The sequence below is a fragment of the Scyliorhinus canicula genome, chromosome 12, assembly GCF_902713615.1.
Source record: "Scyliorhinus canicula chromosome 12, sScyCan1.1, whole genome shotgun sequence".
Lineage (NCBI taxonomy): Eukaryota > Metazoa > Chordata > Chondrichthyes > Carcharhiniformes > Scyliorhinidae > Scyliorhinus > Scyliorhinus canicula.
Window position 1 is genome coordinate 132,716,249 of NC_052157.1, and position 18,067 is coordinate 132,734,315.

General features: G+C 46.5%; 1 protein-coding gene across 1 annotated transcript in view; it reads right to left on the reverse strand.

The window, feature by feature from the left end:
• appbp2 (amyloid beta precursor protein (cytoplasmic tail) binding protein 2) overlaps window positions 1-13,491 on the reverse strand; it is a 72,023-nt gene extending 58,532 nt beyond the window's left edge. Inside the window, exon 1 of the mRNA XM_038814196.1 lies at window positions 13,063-13,491. Coding sequence (XP_038670124.1) covers window positions 13,063-13,200 — 138 coding nt within the window. The 5' untranslated portion in view covers window positions 13,201-13,491. The remainder of the gene's footprint in view (window positions 1-13,062) is intronic.
• Window positions 13,492-18,067: the final 4,576 nt, after the last annotated feature.

Below are 18,067 nucleotides of genomic sequence, written 5' to 3' on the forward strand. Positions count from 1 at the left end.
GTGTTCTAGTTTTAATGTTCTGGTGTATGCGGTGTAGATCACAGCTGAAAAATATCACTAGGCATCCCTGCATTTGCAGGCAAAAGGTCTCAAGTCAGCAAAGTCATAATTGAAAAGGAAACAGGAAAACTCCTTTCAGCTAACCTGCAAATCCAAAACTGCCAAAGTCAGCTACTAAAGAAAAACAGGCAAATGTGCCAGGGTCCTAATTTTTCAGCCAGGAGACTCTTTGTGCCTACCAATACCAGGTGAACCCTGAAAAGATTAGTTCAGTGGCTGACACAGAGTTGCAAAGAAGCTCAGGGAGGGAAGTAAACTATCTAACGGAGACCCCAAATTGGGAGAAGAAGCAAGGGCTGCGTCCTATCAACATGATAAAACAATATCACAGCTGAGAATGAGACAAGGAGGCAACTGTCTGTCCCGTTACCATCGATCTAGAAGTTGAGGGCAGCAGTGGGGATGAACTGGGGACTCAGTCAGGCTGCATGACCCTAGCTCTACATGATGTGAGAGATGCCCCTCCCATAAGGCAACATCTCTATCATTTAGGCCTAGAAAAGCTGGCCCAGGTTCGGGAGGAGATTAACTACATGCTGAAGCACCAACTAAAGAGCCTGGCAGCAGTAGCTGGAGCTCACCAGTTGTGCTCATGACCAGGCTGGATGGTTCCACAAGATTCTGCATCGACTACCGGATAGTTAATGCAGTGACCAGAGCCGACTCCAACCTAATACCCCGGCTGCAAGACTGCATAGATATAGTAGATAAAAGGAACCTACATTACAACGGTAGATTTACTCAAGGGTACTGGCAGGTTACCTTGATTGTCCGTGCAAAGCAAATCTCCACTTTCATAACTCCGGACGGATTATAATACTGTCGAGTCGTGCCATTTGGACTCTGAAATGTCCCAGCCACCTTTCAAAGGCTGATGAAGTATATTGCTTAAAAAGGGAGCTGTTGACATCACTCAGGCACCCAAGCTCATAGGTGGAGGAAAGATACAATCACGGTCATACCCCACAATTGCGGTCATACCTCCATAATGGTGGTGGTGAAGACGACAAAAATTAGGTTCCGATGCTTCAACCACTACGGGGGTGCCCTGCAACATCTGCCAGAGTGAGTGTAGCTTCCATTGTCATCTGCTGTGCTCTGCATAATCTTGCTCTTTCAAGGGGGGAAAACACTAGAACAGGGGGACATAGAGGCAGGTGCACTTGCCTCAGAGGACGAATCCAATGATGACTCAGATGCGGAGCCTCAGCAGACACATGGTGAGGATGAACAGCCAGAAATGAGGCACCTTCAGAGAGGCAGGGATACTAGGGAGCCCTTGATTCATCCATCAGCTAGGCTGCACTTGCCTTCCGTCCAAGACCAATTCAATCGTCTCCTTGCCAAACATTTCACACATCCCATTGCTGTTCTCACTTACATTTGCGGGTGCACCACAAGGAGACCAAGAGACAACAGGCAGCTCACCTGCCAACTTGGGTCATGTCTGTACTTCCCTGTTCATCACTGATGGATGGGCACTTAGCTGAGAGATTGGGTACCATATCCATCTCCCACACTGACATTGACATCCCAAGGGCATTGCCTGTGTGAGGGTTTAAAGATCTGAGTGCAACCCCAGGAATCCCAGATTCTGTTACTGGAGCTGCAATTCCATGAAAGTCTGCGCTCTCTCTCAACGGAAGAGGCTGTGCACTTGTAGTTCAGGACAACACAGTATTCATGCTCCATATGGACTCCTCCACAACACAGACATAACACGCAGACACTCAGGGAGATCTGCCAGATCTCCCTGCGCATCCCACTGATATATCCAGCATCTGCTGCCTGATAGACGAATTTAGAGGCTCATCATGTGTCTCGGATTCAGCGTGCTCCTGGTTTCTAGCAGTCCTCCGACTGTTGACACCTGGGCACTCTCTGTCTGCACCATCTGCTCATGTGAACATGATATACCCTCACCACTGTGCACTACCATCTGATCCAGCACGCTATTGCCCACCGACTGCCAGTATCTGTATTGCTGCTTGGTACGGAGGGAGAGTGTGGTACAGGTGCATCTATCATCTGTGCTTCTCTGGTGTTAGCCGAGGGTTGTCAGTTTCCTGGCTGGCTCATCGGAGGGAGAAAAACAATTGTTGAGTAACAATCAGTGAGTATTATTACTCATCATACAATCAATATCCATGCTATGTGGCCAGGTGTCAGTGATAGCAATGGCATCACAGTGGCTTAGTGAATCACTGGACAGTTTCTCAGGAGGTCCATATGGGAGATGAGATGATGCTACATTCTTTTCACTTGCCATCTGTCCTGTTTCGGCCCACTGGACTCTTAACTTCCTCAGAGACACCAGCCTCCCTGTAACCAGAGGACCTTCCTCCTTGCTTGCATTCTAGCTCCAGGGCTCTTAACTCATGGTCGATGAGACCAGCTAGGTTTGTCGCCCCACCATCAGTGACATGTTGCTCTGCATTGTTGTAGCAAAGTTTCTCTGGTAAGTGCAAAGCTGCTTTCAGTACTCAACCCTATACTATACCATGCTGTCGTCCACCCCGCTTTCACCGTTGCGAACCATGTGAATGTTCTCAACGCCTTTGTACACCTGACCCTTTGATAGATCCAGGGCTTCTGATCTTCTCTCCCAGCCTTAACACACAAAGGCAGAGACTGAGACTCGGATTCCAACACTGATGAACGCAACTAAGGACGGGTACCCTGGACTACACCAACTCAGTACTCACCTTTGCCAAGCACAGAAAATCATTGAACCATTATGATACTGAATCCATATGCAGCAAACCAAGTCATGCTTGCTGACCTTGGCTTCCACCTCTACCCAGGTCTTCTTGGTGAGGTGGGGTGACGTCACTTACTATCCCGCAGCATTAGCATGTCACGTCTGACAGTCACCACCTCCACAAGAACGCGGAGCCAGTCATCCGCGAACAGGGGGCTTGCTATCCATCTGAAGTGTCCTCCTGCCTGAAGTGTCCGCCGGGTGCTGCTGCCATGATGTAGACCACCCTCTGCCTTCTCGGATGTCTTCAGCAATCTGGGGCAGCCACCGTTAAATGTTCCACCAGACCCCCCACTGGACCTGGTGTCTGCCACGCTCCCGTTGGCCTTGCAGACCCTATCCGGATAGGTTGTATGGCTGGCCGGCCGGCCCTTAATTGGCTAGCCATTCCACGATCTGGGAAAGAACCGGGAAAGTTGACTGCTTCCGGTTACTCAGGAAAATAGGGGTAGAGCTACCTCAAGACCACTTATCAAAAAGGCCCACCAATTTAAACACGGCACCGAGACCCACCATCTTAATATTCCCACACGTACTCAGAAGAAAACCAAGACAAAATTGTGGTATTCAGTGGAAGCCACACCTCCAGGGTCTCTCAGTTGAACGAAAAGGATAAAAAAAAAGAACTATTAGAACTAATAGCTCGGATAACAGAACTGCCCGGGCTACTATCCAAGGCATTCAAAATAGATGAAAGCCTGCCAACTGAACAAGAGGACAAGGCAGCAGCATCTCCCCTCCCCCAATAAGGAGATACAAATTGACCCTAGCCAATGGGAAACCCCAGCATCAAGGTAGTACAACCATCAAGACACCCACATAGGGGGCACCCTAGAAGTAAGTGCCGGTATACCAAGCCAGCACCAGAACCAACACCACCTCCTCCCACCCAAATCAAAGAGAAGAAAACCCCCGGGGACTGAGGCTGCACCCAGCCGGGTCATGGGACTACTGTCCAAAAGGCAGTGTTTTTCAAACTTTTTTCCCGGAACCCACTTTTGCCAACCAGCTGGCCTTCGGGACTCATACCAACTGACCTTCATGACACATGTCACGTTCACTTACCTTTAATGCAAAAGGTCCTCACAAACTCACTCGAGTCAAGTTAAAAAGGAGAGGGCAATGCGCATATCAGGTGCAGACTTCAGGCAGTTCCTTTGTGCCGTCTTCATCTTTATGAAAACGGAAAATCTGACTTTGCACATGTAGATCGTCATGAAGGGCAATAACAACAAAATACATGTTTTACTCAGCACTGGATACATCTGGGAGATGCTACACCAGAATGCTGACAGCTTCATGGGTGTGCTTTTAATGTGGTATTACAGGTCAGATACAGCAGCGTAGTATTTGAATTTGGAGTTAGCTGCAAGTTAATTACTGACTCTGGGGTCTTTTCACCAACCACTTCTCTTTCAAGATCTGAAACTTCTCCCATTATCCGCCAGTGCTTCCCTACGTATAACAAGACTTTGCATTCTTACTTGCATTGGCACAATTGACAAAACCATACCTCAAGAAATCATCTTTATATTGTTTCGTTCCCGAGTTAAGTTTCTTCTTTGTAGGCTGCTAACCAAAGACCCTGGAGCTCTGTACAGAACTAACACTAGCATTGCTCTGTCCTACCCTGGACTCTCCCAAGCAGGTCTCTCCAGCAGATTCTGTTGCGAGATTCTGTCCAATAGGTAAACTGCTTATTTGATACTCTGGTCGTCTCTTACTTTTAAGAAAAATACTTTTAAGAAAACCATTCATCTTTACAGTTCACTTGCTTCAATTTTCCAGCTGCTGACAAGCAAGGCAACACTGCTCTGTGATTTGGTACCAAAAACATGGCGCCTGACAGTGTGTGCAGGGCACGTGACCTGCTCTGTGCTGCGCTACTAACCGAATGTCTCCACACAGCCTCATTTATTTCCATTTAATAGGTGGCAGCAGCCGCCATTCTCAATGTAAAAGCCGGTAACGACTATTGGGCGCTTCTCCCGCGATCAGGGCCACCACGAAGCCAATCGCTCAGTGAACTCCCAACACCCACCCGCCACAAGGGATACTCAGGGCCACCCTCGTCCTCGGTAAAACTCCAACAGCAACGGAAACAGCAAGAGAGGGAGATTCATATCAGGAGAAAAGACTGACTCGACTCAAGGGAAGAGACAGATTTAGCTCAGTTCCCATCAGGATATCAAGCAGGTTGCCTGGGCCGAAAGATAAAAACATGGATGCTCTTGAAATTGGAATTGAAAAAGAACAAAAAAAAACAAAACTGGTTAGCTCTAACTTGGGGGAGCTTCCTCAATCATAGCGAGGACAACAAATTAATCCTACCAACTCCAACCCTCTACCCCCCACGCTGGCTGCACTCATCTTCTTTCTGGGTGAAGAGGGGAGCAACCCCTCCCTCCATCACATGGATTGCCATACCATGTAAAACTCAAATACATTTAGGTTAAAGAATATAGACTGTGCACAAATACCACATCCAACATTTGGCTGATGTGAACTTATTGAAATCAGGATAATCCACGGCACAGGCTGTCACATCCACATTATTCACTTCCCTATAAACAGAGAAAATTGACAACATCAAGCAGATGACATGATCAACAGGAGGCAAAGTCCAGGATAACAACCGAGATGCAGAAATGCAAGGCAGTCATCAGAACAAAGACTGGATAAAAGAAAATTACTGCAGTTGCTGGAATCTGAAACCAAAAGAGAAAATGCTGAAAAATCTCAGCAGATTTGGCAGCATCTGTAAGGTGAGAAAAGAGCTAACGTTTCAAGTCCAGATAACCCGGTGTCAAAGTTGACAAAGGGTCATCTGGACTTGAAACATTGGCTCTTTTCTCTTCTTACAGATGCTGTCAGACCTGCTGAGATTTTCCAGCATTTTCTCTTTTGGTATCAGGATAAAGACCTCTTTCACAGGCGCATGAAGAAGGACAAATTCAAAGATGAAGCAGGATTAGGGTCAACGAGCACTCATCAGGAACTCCCAAGGATTTGGACGATCGAAGCACGAGGCACCAGGACTTTCACCATGCCATCGTGCCAGAACCCAGGCGATCAACAACCTAGGTTCCAGCTTGGGGGTGGGAGACCAGACTCAGCAGCTGTCCTCTCCTATTCCCCTTCTCTCTCTTTCCTGACTATCAGGATGGTAAACAGGCCATGCAGCAGTAACTCAACCCTACAGAGGTGGGCTTCCACCAGGGACCGTGCTCTCTCTATTGCAGGAACCTTCTCATGCAGTACTGCCATTACCTCCAGAGAAACATCCCGCAACTCTCGGAATTGGGCCTTGACAACCTATACCTCAAAGAACCTGGATTTCCAGTCAAAATAGCATCTTTGTTGGCTGCCATCATCTGTCGATGTACACCACACCATCAGGGTGGTGGCCCACTCAAAAGCAACTGCGCCACCAAAGGCAGGGCCCTACCCCAACTCCTTCTAACCACCCCGAACAAGCGAGGATTAAAACATTCTAACTCGGTTCTATCATGCAGAAACACCAACCAACAATTCTCGGAATACATAGTATGTAAACCAAGAAAAGACAAAAAAGAAATGAGCACAAGGATGAAAACATGGGTTAAAAGATGAACAGAGCCAAAGCGCACAAAAACACAGCACATCATGTGACCCCAGCATCTCTTTTTACCATCAAGAGTATCTCTTTTTTTCAGCAATACTCAGTCCTATACTATCAAGCAGATAATTAAATATTTTTCTCAAAAAGCTACTCTAGCACATCTATTACTGCTTTGCTCTCCGCCTGCAGGTCTTTGGGAAAGGTTAAACCTACTGTGTCAGTCACTGTACAACAACATGTTGAATGGGGGCCGTACTACTGTTATATTCATCTGATGACGTTTGACTCCACAATTACAATATTAGTTGCAATGGGCAAAAATCTCAAGGTACAGTTTCTTCAGAGCAGTTTAACTGCACCTGCTTCTGATTTTCATTCTAATGTTGTCACTATGTTATTAAACATTATACTGCTGCTCTGCCCTGTCAAGTGCACAGTATAATAGAATTCCTATGGCTCTTCAGTTATTTCAACCCTTCATGGACTACAGCCATTTCTCCGCATGTTTAGAACTTTTATTTAAATTTGAATCATTAAATTTCATTTGTTATTGTTCTTATGAATTGCTTTCTTCAATTCCACATCCTTTTCGAGTTTGGCATCATTTGCAAATCTGACCAATTTGCATAGAGTTTCTGAATTGGGGTCACTGATGTAAATCAGAAACGGTAGTCAATTATGCTATTAAGTGAAAAAAGGTATCACATTTGAGAGAATCAGTTTTTGTTGAAATTATGTATTTGCCTATTTGATGTATTTGAAAGACTTCTGCATTTAATCGCCATGTAATTTCCAAAGTTGGCAAGATGGTAAATGACCTGAACAATTCCATCCCTGTTCCAACTCAATACACACACTGTTGTGGCAATGTTACCCTATTTCGATACCTCCAGGGCGTGAAGGAAGTTTTTAAAAAAAGTTAATTTAAGAATTGTTAAATTCTACATAATACTTCCAGTAGTGACAGGTAGAAGGTCGCACAAGGCGGCTTCCACCATGCTCATTGATTCTGTACAATTTAACTCAGTTTCCGGGGATTTTGGTCATCAAAACCTGGCCATCGCATGGGATAAGGAATTTGTCGATGCAAATCGGAAGAAGATTGGTGGTAAGAAGGTTACAGGGAGTCATCCTTTGATGGAGCCAGTAATCCTGCGAAGCTCAGCAGGAGGGAAAGCAGTGGACACGGCCTTGGGTGTAGCTGTCCATATCACGGTGGAAATGCTGACTGGGGTGATCGCGCAGGTTAATGGGGGAGGGGTAGGGGTTTGACTGGGACGAAGGGCTTTTCAGTGTTCCTCGTCTTAGAGACGGGGTGGTGGCTGTCTTGGGTGGGTCCTTAGCCTACTGGAGGTGGCGACCTTTGTCTTTTATCTTTAGGAACTGGTCAGAGTCAGTGGGGCGTGGTTTATGGTTGGGTTCTTCTCCCACACCCCACACCTTGCAGGTAGGAGTTTGTAAATGGTAATTTTGTTTGTATGGATTTGTTTACTTTGTGTTTTATAAAATTAAAACTTTAATTAAAATATTTTCAAAAGATTGTACATTTTTAATATAAAAATTTAGATTTTTCATCAGCTCAGCTGATTAAGCCATGCAGACTAGAAGGTTGCATATTAAAATGTCAACCCAGTTACTAAGCTGGCTGATATCAATAGACGTGCTAAAATCAGCCTCTACTACTAATTTTGGAAGGGTGATTTTAAAAAGTACACATAACTGCATTAGATTCAAGATTGTTATGGGAAAGGAAAATCCTAAGTTGTTTTACAACTACATTAAGGGTAAAAGGATAACTAGGAAAAGAGTAGTGTCCATTACGGATATTGTGTTGGTGTTCTTTTGTTTGGTATATAAATCAAGGAGAAGGACTGTAATAAAATTGAAGAGTTTAACATAGACAGAGAGGAGGTTCTGAGTAGTCTGGCATGCTTAAGTAGACAAATTTCCAGGGCCAGATGAAATGTATCCCCGGCTGTTGAGTGAGGCAAGAGAGGAAATAGCCCGGGGGGATCCAAAGAAATTTGGCAAACTGAATCCAAAATTGGCTGAGTGGCAGGAAGCAGAGGGTGATGGTCGAGGGGTGTTTTTCTGACTGGAAGCCTGTATCCAGCAGGGTCCCTCAGGGATCAGTGTTGGGGCCCTTACTGTTTGTGGTTTATATAAACGATTTAGATGTGAATGTAGGAGAGTTGATCAGTAAGTTTGTTGGTACGAAAATTGATGGGGTAGCAAATAGTGAGGAGGATAACCTTAGATTACAGGAGGATACATATGGGCTGATCAGTGGCAAATGGAATTCAATCCAGCTAAGTGTGAGATGTTGGACTTGGGCAGGACAAATACCGCAAGGAAATAAATACATGATAAGCAGCAGAATCCTGGGAAGCACCGAAGAACAGTGGGACCTTGGTGTGCATGTACACCAGTCCCTTAAGGTAGCAAAGCAGGTGGATATAGTGGTTAAGAAGGCATATGGTATACTTGCCTTTATTAGACAAGGCATAGAGTTTAAGAGCAGGGACGTTATGCTGGAACTATATAAAATGTTGGTTATGCAACAGCTAGAGTATTATGTGGAGTTCTGGAGTCCACATTATAGAAAGGATGCGATAGCACTGGAAAGGGTGTGGAGTTTGCCAGGATGTTGCCTGGGTTGGAGAGTTTTAGTTATGAAGAGATATTAGATAGACTTGTTTTTCTTGGAGCAGAGGAGACGGGGTGATGGGCCGAAGGGCTTTTTCTGTGCTGGAGGACTTCCTATTCCTCATCACTACAGAGCAGCCCTACTGGGAGCACATATGGATGGCAAGTTTGGGGTGGGGAAGAAGAAAAGCAAAGTATCTATGATGTTCCTTATAAACCATAACACTAATGGTCAGGATATCTTAAAATGAACAAGGAGTGGGAAACTTACCACTGATCTAACTAGTCAAGTTGTAACAGCATCCTGCAAACAACCTATAAGGGCGATGAGACTCTTGAGAGAGCTTGTGCAATCAATAGTGCATCAACATAAACCCTGTAGATGTAGATGAATTGGAAACTTTAAAAACTGGCAGAAATTTTCCATGCATGTCAGATACCCAGCTGATCTCAAAAAAGCTATTCTTGACCTGAAGGAGTCCAAGCACTGTTTCATTATCTAATGTCGAAGCCCTTCACCCAAAGAGATTGATCTTCTCCTGCAAGAAAGTGAAGGCATGCATCATACAAGCAAGTTCCTGAATTAATAATTGGAATGCCCATTTTGGTATCCCAGCTGTATTATTTGTAGGCACACCATTTTTAAATAAGTATCAGTACTTTTTTCTGAAAAGAAGAGAAAGCGGATTTCATCTTTTGTGGCAGTTACAATAGTGGTATGGTATTTAACTGTCACACTAAACAACTCACGTTAGGACTTGAGCCTTACCTTGTGAATATTAATAGAGACAGTTGTAAAAATTGAGATAAGATTCAATCCCTGGAACATTTGGTTCCACAAATTATTTTAATCTCTGCAATTTTTATAGTTCAATATTGTTTAAATGTGGTACTGTCACAGTGTAAAACAATGAAACTATTTTGAATGCATTTTCAATAAACTGACATGAAATGCGCTATATTAATATTGAAAATTGATATCCTGACATTTTATGCCAATGCTCATTGTGTAACAATGTAAAATATGAAAAGATTTTTCAAGTGTTAGAATATGGGAAGGGAGAGAGAAAGAGCAGCTTAGGGGTTAAGGTGTAGTTTCACAGCATGCAGTCTAGATAGCTGAAACAACAACACAAGTGGGGCAAATGCATAAGGAGCTGTTGTTAGAGAAGCAAAGAGTTTGGTGGAAGACTAAATAGTTTGTGGCTGGAGAAGATTACAGTGATACAAAAATGACACACCATGGAAACATTAAAATAGGAACAAGAATTTTAAATTTGCAGCATTGGAGCGCCGGTATCCATAAGTCAGAAAGGTCAGCAAGAATGGGTAAGTGGGGTTTGGCTAGGATAGACGATGGACACATGTTTGGAGAGACAATTGAATTAATTTACAAAACCGAAAACCTTTATTTTGTATTACTTTAATGCATCTGGAATCACCACGCCCAATTAGTATTTGACTCAATCAACTGAAAACTACTGCTTTTCCTTCTGGGCAATCTGATTAGTTAAATTCATGTGCATCCGTGCACTCTAACTTCAAAGTGCCCTAATTTGGTAATGCCACAAACACCTCAGGGAAATCAAGTGGAATATTTTCCTCTGAAGTGTGGGTAAAATGAAATATGCAGTTCATGACATTGCACTGAGCTTGGGCACAGTACAAGCAAGGCAACTGCTGTTTGTTGGCTTCCACAGAAAATTGACAACCTTGGAATGTCGTGCAATAAAAGTGGAATGCAGCTTATTCTGTCACTATAAATTAGTATCCTTGAAAATGAAGTTAAAGGAAGAAAAACTGTCACAATAATTTTAGGATACTTTTGACTATCTTCCGAGCGTTGTGGTATTTATCAACTTTTCCATGAAGAAATCGAATTCTCAAATTTATTAGCCCAAGGCAGAAATCATTATTATTGCAGAAACATTATTAGACTTTCAATAACTCTTTTCTTTGTCTTTCCTTTGCCCATTGTTCCGCAGGAGTCTGTGATTATCTACCAAGAGGTAAACATTTGCATTGCCATATTCTGCAGCTCTTTTTGACAGCAACGTTTTGAGCTCTGTTGTCAGGAATAGGCTACTCAGCCCCTTGATCCTATTCTGCTATTCAATTAGATTATGGCTGGAATTATGGAATCTCAATTCTATTTACCCAACTTTAATCAATATTGCTGGATACTCCCCATACCTAATAAAAATCCAGCAAAATCAGACTTGAATATCTCGATTAACCCAGCATCTCAACCATTTATCTTTTTAAAAACCATTTCAAATTCCATAATTAGATTATCCCTCAACCTTTTAACTCAACTTGCCCTCATGATTTAAACCTTTGGTAGAATTCTGGTGAATTTGCACGGCTTCCCCTCCCAAGGCCAATATGTACTTCCTTCAGCGAGGTACCCAAAACAAAATGCAGTCTGCCAGATGGAGTTTGATGATGGCTGTGCAACTGAAGCAAAACTTCCTCCTATTTAAACACACGTCAGCAAAAGATCAACATTTCAAAAAGCATTTATTAACTTTTAGTGATGCAGACACCCAATTACTTTTGTTCCTACATAATTCCCAGTCTCCCACCATTATGAAAATATTCCCATTTATTTTTCTTGGCTCCAAAGTAGACAACCTCACACTTCCCCACATGGAATTCCATCTGCCGCAGTTTAGTCCCTTAATTTAATCTGTTTATGTCCCTTTGTAACTTTCAGCTCGAATACAGATTGCTACATTGTGAAGCTTTATTCTGTTTTATCAACTTTCTGCCTATGGCAAGGACAACCAGAGAAAATCTATCAGTCCACATTGTTTACTAGTTAACATTGTGATCTGCACTAACAGAACAGTTTATCACAGGAAAATATTTTACAAATCTCTGCTGATACCATAAGTAGCAAGAGCAAAAGTAATTTATTGATGCCGGAGTGGCCCTGTCATTTAACTAACAATTTAAGTTACCTTTCTCCTTTCCCAAAGTCTCCTTGAAACATGGCAAATGTTGTCAAATGGCAAGGCCACTTCAAGGCCATCACCAGTATTCTTCAAACAACTGGCTAAATTTACATAGCAGCAGTTTAGGGTAACTGACCCCCTTAATTCTCCCTTCTTCATTGTAGGACAAGTACCTCATCTCCATTCAATACATTGCAGCAAAACTGGTAACTTACCATAAGAGAAACTACGCACAAAAACATACTTTCACAGCATATGTGAAATGGTAATAAAAATGTACCACAGAATTCGAAGCTTAATTCATGGTACATTCTGCTAAAACAAACACATAGTGACTTTTGTTCTCAACCACAGGCAGGCATACAAATGGACAGCAGTATTGTAGTTTTGTCATTTCAATTCTTCACCAAACAAATGGGTGGCAAGTGGGAGGCAGCAACAGCTGATCACTGAAGCAAAAAAGTTTTTGCTAACCTAGAAGGAAATCTGCCAGCACTGAATCTGCCCAAGATATTCAACCAATGAATAAGAATTCAGCATTTTTTAAAAACAAGTATGAAAAAGAGGCAAGGTGAGATATGGTTAAGACAAAACTACACGATCAATTGAGCAAATCAATTATTTGCAGATTAATAAAATGTATTGATGTCAACATAGCAAGTGATGAAATCTGAAATCAAACCACATATGTCCTAAAATAGGCCAAACTCCAAGGAACGGTAGCATTCAATAAACCAATACTACTGTTGTGTAAAAGTGCAGTGACAGATTGGGATTGGTATCATTACTTGCCTAGTTATAAATGACAGATGACAACTGCGGCAAATATGCTTTTGAAACCAATTTCGAATTTTACATAACGCGTCCACTGATGGCAAGGGCACCCGTTTTCGGAGCAGCACATTATGCCCAGCCCTGGATTACCAACAACCCACTGAAACCAGTTCAATAGTCGAGCCAGCTGCAAAGCAATAATGAAAAAAAAAAGCGACGGAAAAGGAGTGGGGGAAGGGGGAAAAGAGGTCAGACGGCCGTACCTTATAATAAACGTCAAACTGTATATTTTCAGGCAGCGAGCGGATCTCCCTGCGGGAGCGGGTGTAACTGTCTACCACGGCCGAGATTGCGGTGTTGTACAGGGTTTCGGGAATCCATTCCAGCTCCACCGCCGCCATATTGTTGATGTCTTTTCCCCCTCAGCGGCCGCCTCGCACCCCGAACAGGGACCGACCCACCGAGCGAACAACCTCCACCCTTCCCCCCACCCCCCCCAACCCCTCCCCGAAATATAGCACCGATCCTCGACGTTTGAACAGCCCGAACGTAAACTAAGGAAAAAAAATGATGACTAAAATGGCATTCAATTCAAGTACACTCCCACTGCCTTTTCTTCCGCACACTTCATTTTACACAATTTCCTCGCAGGCAGAACATTTTTTTTTCAACGTGGTGACGTTTTCCGCCTGCGCGCCTGTCCCCGCCTCCCTCGACGTCACGGCGTACGAGCGCGCGCATTACGTCATTGTATTTTCAAAACAAAAGCCGAGTGGGAGAGGGAACCCGCCGTGGGTGTTTCACCGCGGCCCGGCCTGGTTAAATTCTCAGGGTCTGGGACACGGAGAGGACGTAACAGGCGCGGGCGGGGAGCGGTTAAAACAGATGGGAATGTTCCCTTGGTTGCACCCTCCCCTGGGCGGGAGTCGTTTTCTTCTCTGGACGGGAGGCGAGCTTGTTAGCAGAGATGTCCGGTAATCAGGGGCTGGTTTAGCACAGTGGGCTAAATAGCTGGCTGGTAATGCAGAACAATGCCAGCAGCGCGGGTTTAATTCCCGTACTGACCTCCCCGAACAGGCGCTGGAATGTGGCGAATAGGGGCTTGTTCACATTCATTCATTGAAGCCTACTTGTTGCAATAAGCGATTATTATCAGGCGGGGTGGTGGCGCATCGGATTCCCAGCCGCTTCCTCTCCTCCAGCCCAATTCCCCGCTGCTTCTTCGCCTCCGCTGGAATTAAGTTCTGGGTGGGAAAGACCCCACGGTCGATCTTTCCACCCTATCACCGATTGAGGGCCTAGAGTGACCAAACAATGAGTGCTTGAGAGCTTTTCCCAGCGGCGGTTGGGATTAAGGCAGCTGCAGGTGTGCCCAGGATATGGGAAGAGTGCAGAAGGAGGCCATTCAGCCCATCGTGTCTGCACCGGCCAAAAAGAAGAGAAAAAAGAAACCAAGAGAGAAAATGCTGGAAAATTTCAGCAGGTCTGGCAGTATCTGCAGAGGGAAAAGAGCCCAGGTGATCCTTTGTCAAAAGTAAAACTAGTCACTCATGCTAATCACATTTTCCAGCACCTGGTCCGTAACCTTGCAGGTTACGGCACGTCAACATGCAGCTCCAGATAACTTTTAAATGGGTTGAGAGCTTCAGCCTCAACCACCAACTCCAGATGCCCACCACCCTCTGGGTGAATAGGTCACATTCTTGAGAGAGGGAATGCCCTTCCCAACCTGACAGCCTGGTCGCATAGTATTAACAGTTGTGCGCATTGACAGGCCTGCGCACAGCTGGGTTAATATCAGTGGCAATGGGGGAAAAAGGCCCTCAAGTGGTCAATAATTGGTAATTTAAGGACTTCAGTTGGCAAAGCCAACTCTGGGCCTTCCCATCCACAACTTCTGGCAGAGGTGGCAAGACGCCAGCATTCAGACCATGACTAATTAAATGCCCTACCATCTCAAGCTCAGTACCAGAAAAACAGAAGATTCTGTCCAATGTATCATTCTTCCCTCGGAGACTGGGAGCACTCCACTGAGGTGATTTTTCCCAGTAATGTCGCAATGTTTAAGACATCGGGTGTGATTTTTTTTTTCAAATTCCCTACCGCCTTGCTCCCGGCGCTGATCCTGTTCAGCTGAGTGCCTAGCGGGAGAGACCCGAAACGGGTTTCGCACTGAGCTGAATGCGTGATGCACCCAATGCACTATGCTGGCGCGATCAGGATCACTCACTGTTAACCATATTTAAATAAGTCATTGGGTGCATTTAAATATGCGCAGCCCATTTGAGGCCACATTCCCAATCACTGGCCAGGCCCCACGCTGGTTTCCAGACATGGGGGCTCTAAGGCCATTGGAGCTCCTGGGTGGTCAGGGACAGGGCAGGACAATGCCACCCTGGCAGTGCCAACCTGGAACTTCAGGGGTTCCAGTTGGCATTATCAGGATGCCTGGGTGCTAAGGTGGCACTATTAGGGTGCCAGGTTGTCAGTGCCAAGGAGTGGGCTTTTGGTGATTCCCACGCAGATGGATGGGTGTGGGGCCGGGTCACCCTCATGCCTGAGGGAGGGGGTCACGGAGACTTTTAGTGATGGGGAAGGTATCCTCTCCGGGGTTGAGGGTTGGTGGTGTTGCCCATGTATGTGGGGGTCAGCAATGTCCATGGGCGGGGGATGTGGAGGACCCTCAACCTCGCTATGAGATTGGGCAATCTTTAACAATGGCATCCATCTCTGAGGAGTTGGTCTTTACTTTCGTTCCCCACTGCCGAAACAATTTAATGGAAATGTTTCTAATTGTGGTAGCGAGTGGGAACTGCCATGAGCTTCTTGATACTCGGCCCGGTGAAGCTGTCAGCATTACCAAACGTTAATTGGTCCACTTAATGGAGTCGCATGGGCGTCACGCCACAAATGCTGGTCCTGCTGGCTGATTGGCCGGGATCGTGCATGCCACCTCCCTGCTAACGAGGGGTGCAGCATTTAAACCGATCCCGCAGAGCAAACTCACACAGCTCGCCGACATGCCACTGAGGAGACCAGTCCCACGATTCGAGGTTTCCGACCTGGCCAGATTGTTGGATGTGGTCAAGACCAAACGCGGTGCCCTGTTCCCCCGAGCTGCTCGGAGGTCATTCACAGGGCAACCTGTGCCACCTGGGAGGAAGTGGCAGCGACTGTCAGCTTGGGGAGCATTACCAGGAGGACCGGCACTCAGTGCCGTAAAAAAATCTGCAGTCTCTACCGGGCCGCATGAGTGAGTGGACACTGGCCCCCTTGTCCCGCCCCTATTGGGCAGAGTTCTGATGTCTGGTGAGACTTGGGTGAATCCCAGGAGGCACGGAGGCTGCCGGGATGCCTGCTGGAGGGCACTCCTGGGAGTCTCTGCTCGTGCTCACGCTCGAGTGCAACGTGGCAAGAGAATCGCGCCAAAGCTACCTCTACCCCCAAAATCTTTCACATTGCGTCCAAAAAACCCTTCCAAAACCCCCAACCTCGGACAAGCCCAAAACATGCTTACATAGTTCACTGCCTGCACCTATCCTTCACCCCTGGGAAGAACTGACCCATCCTAAACACTGTCATGTGGGCTCTGTGCATGACCATCAATTGAATAAAAGTTAGTTTAGCATACAATGAGGACGCATTCACCCTCCTCAGAGTGTCCCTACATACTCTGGCCTCCCAATGCCCCTCCCAACTCGATCCTTCCCCAACAACACCCTCCTAACCCGTGGAGCCTTCCCCACCAGACAAACTACGAAATCATCCCGTTTACCTTCCAAAAAAAGGACTTGGGATCAAAGGACAAAAGGACTTGAGATCAAAAATCGGGACATCCTGGAATAAAAACAAAACCTTTGGCATCTTCACCATCTGTACCCGATTCACCAAAGGCAATGGCAGCACATCCCACCTTTTAAAGTCCGCCCTCATTCCTTCCACCAGCCACGCCAAGTTCCGCTTGTGCAGCTGGGCCCAACACCGTGCCACCTGTATCCCAAGCTAGCGAAAACTCACCCCCACCCACCGAAAAGGCAATTCCCCCAGCTCCTCTCCCTATCCACGTGCATTAATTGGGAACATCCCGCTTTTCCCATATTTAGCTTGTACTCTGAAAAATGGCCAAACTCCCCCAGAATTCCCATGATCCTATTGAAGCACTCAACCATGTCCAAAATATACAGCAGGAGGCCATCAGCGTATAAAGAAACACGGTCCCCGTCTGATCCTCTCCTGTCACCCCAGGCAGGCAGTCCTCCATCAGCGTCGCAATCTCAGTTGCTGATGCACATCAGGTGGCATCAGGTGAGACAGCAGTCAGAGGTCTGTCTGGATACCAGGACCCAGCTGGATCCCAGTCAGATGCTGAGCCTCTGGTCCAGTTTATCTGGAACTGATGCAATATATATGTTGCGGCTGTGATATTCAGAGAGGTTGTCAGTGACACTCCAGTAGATCAATGGCTGATTTGAGGAGTCCCAGAGGCTACAGATGTAGGAGATAACACAGGCAATGTGTGGCACCGAGGTCAACACTGCTACAGTGATGACTGCAGTGTGGCAGCATCAGTGGGGAGCAAAACGGAGATGATGGCCGGGATTCTCCGCGCCGTAATTGCGCTCGGCACGTGGGTGGAGAATGGGCGACAGACCCGCGATCGGGTCCGATGCCGCTCCTGCGATTCTCCGGTCCCCGGAGAATCGCCACCAATCATGCATACACGGTCGACGTGGCGCGGTCGGGGCCATGGAAAGAGGCCCCCGCGGCGATTTTCTGCCGACAGCTGGCCGAGTTCCCGCCGGCGTGGTTCACTCATGGTTCCACCCGGTGGGAGCTTGGTGTGGCGGCTGCAGACTTAGTGCGCGGCCGCCCTGGTTTGGGGGGGGGGTGGATCCGTCACGGGGGGGGGCCTTCAGGACGGCCAGGCTCGTGATCGGGGGCCACTGATCAGCGCAGTAGGCGCGCACAATCTCGAGGGGGGGGCCCTCCAGGACAGCCAGGCTCGCGATCAGTGGGTGCCTATATTGTTGGGGCCGCTCCGCGGTGTGGGTGCACCAAGTTGCACTGGGCTGCCGCGGGCGGCCACCGAACGCTTGCGTGGACCCAATGCTGGAAATGCAGGGCCCTGTATCGGCAGCCGGAGCTGTGAGGAGCATTCCGGGTGGACCCAATGCCGGAAATGCAGGGCCCCGTATCGGCAGCCGGAGCTGTGAGGAGCACTCCGGGTGGACCCGCAGCCGGAAGTGCAGGGCCCCGTATCGGCAGCCG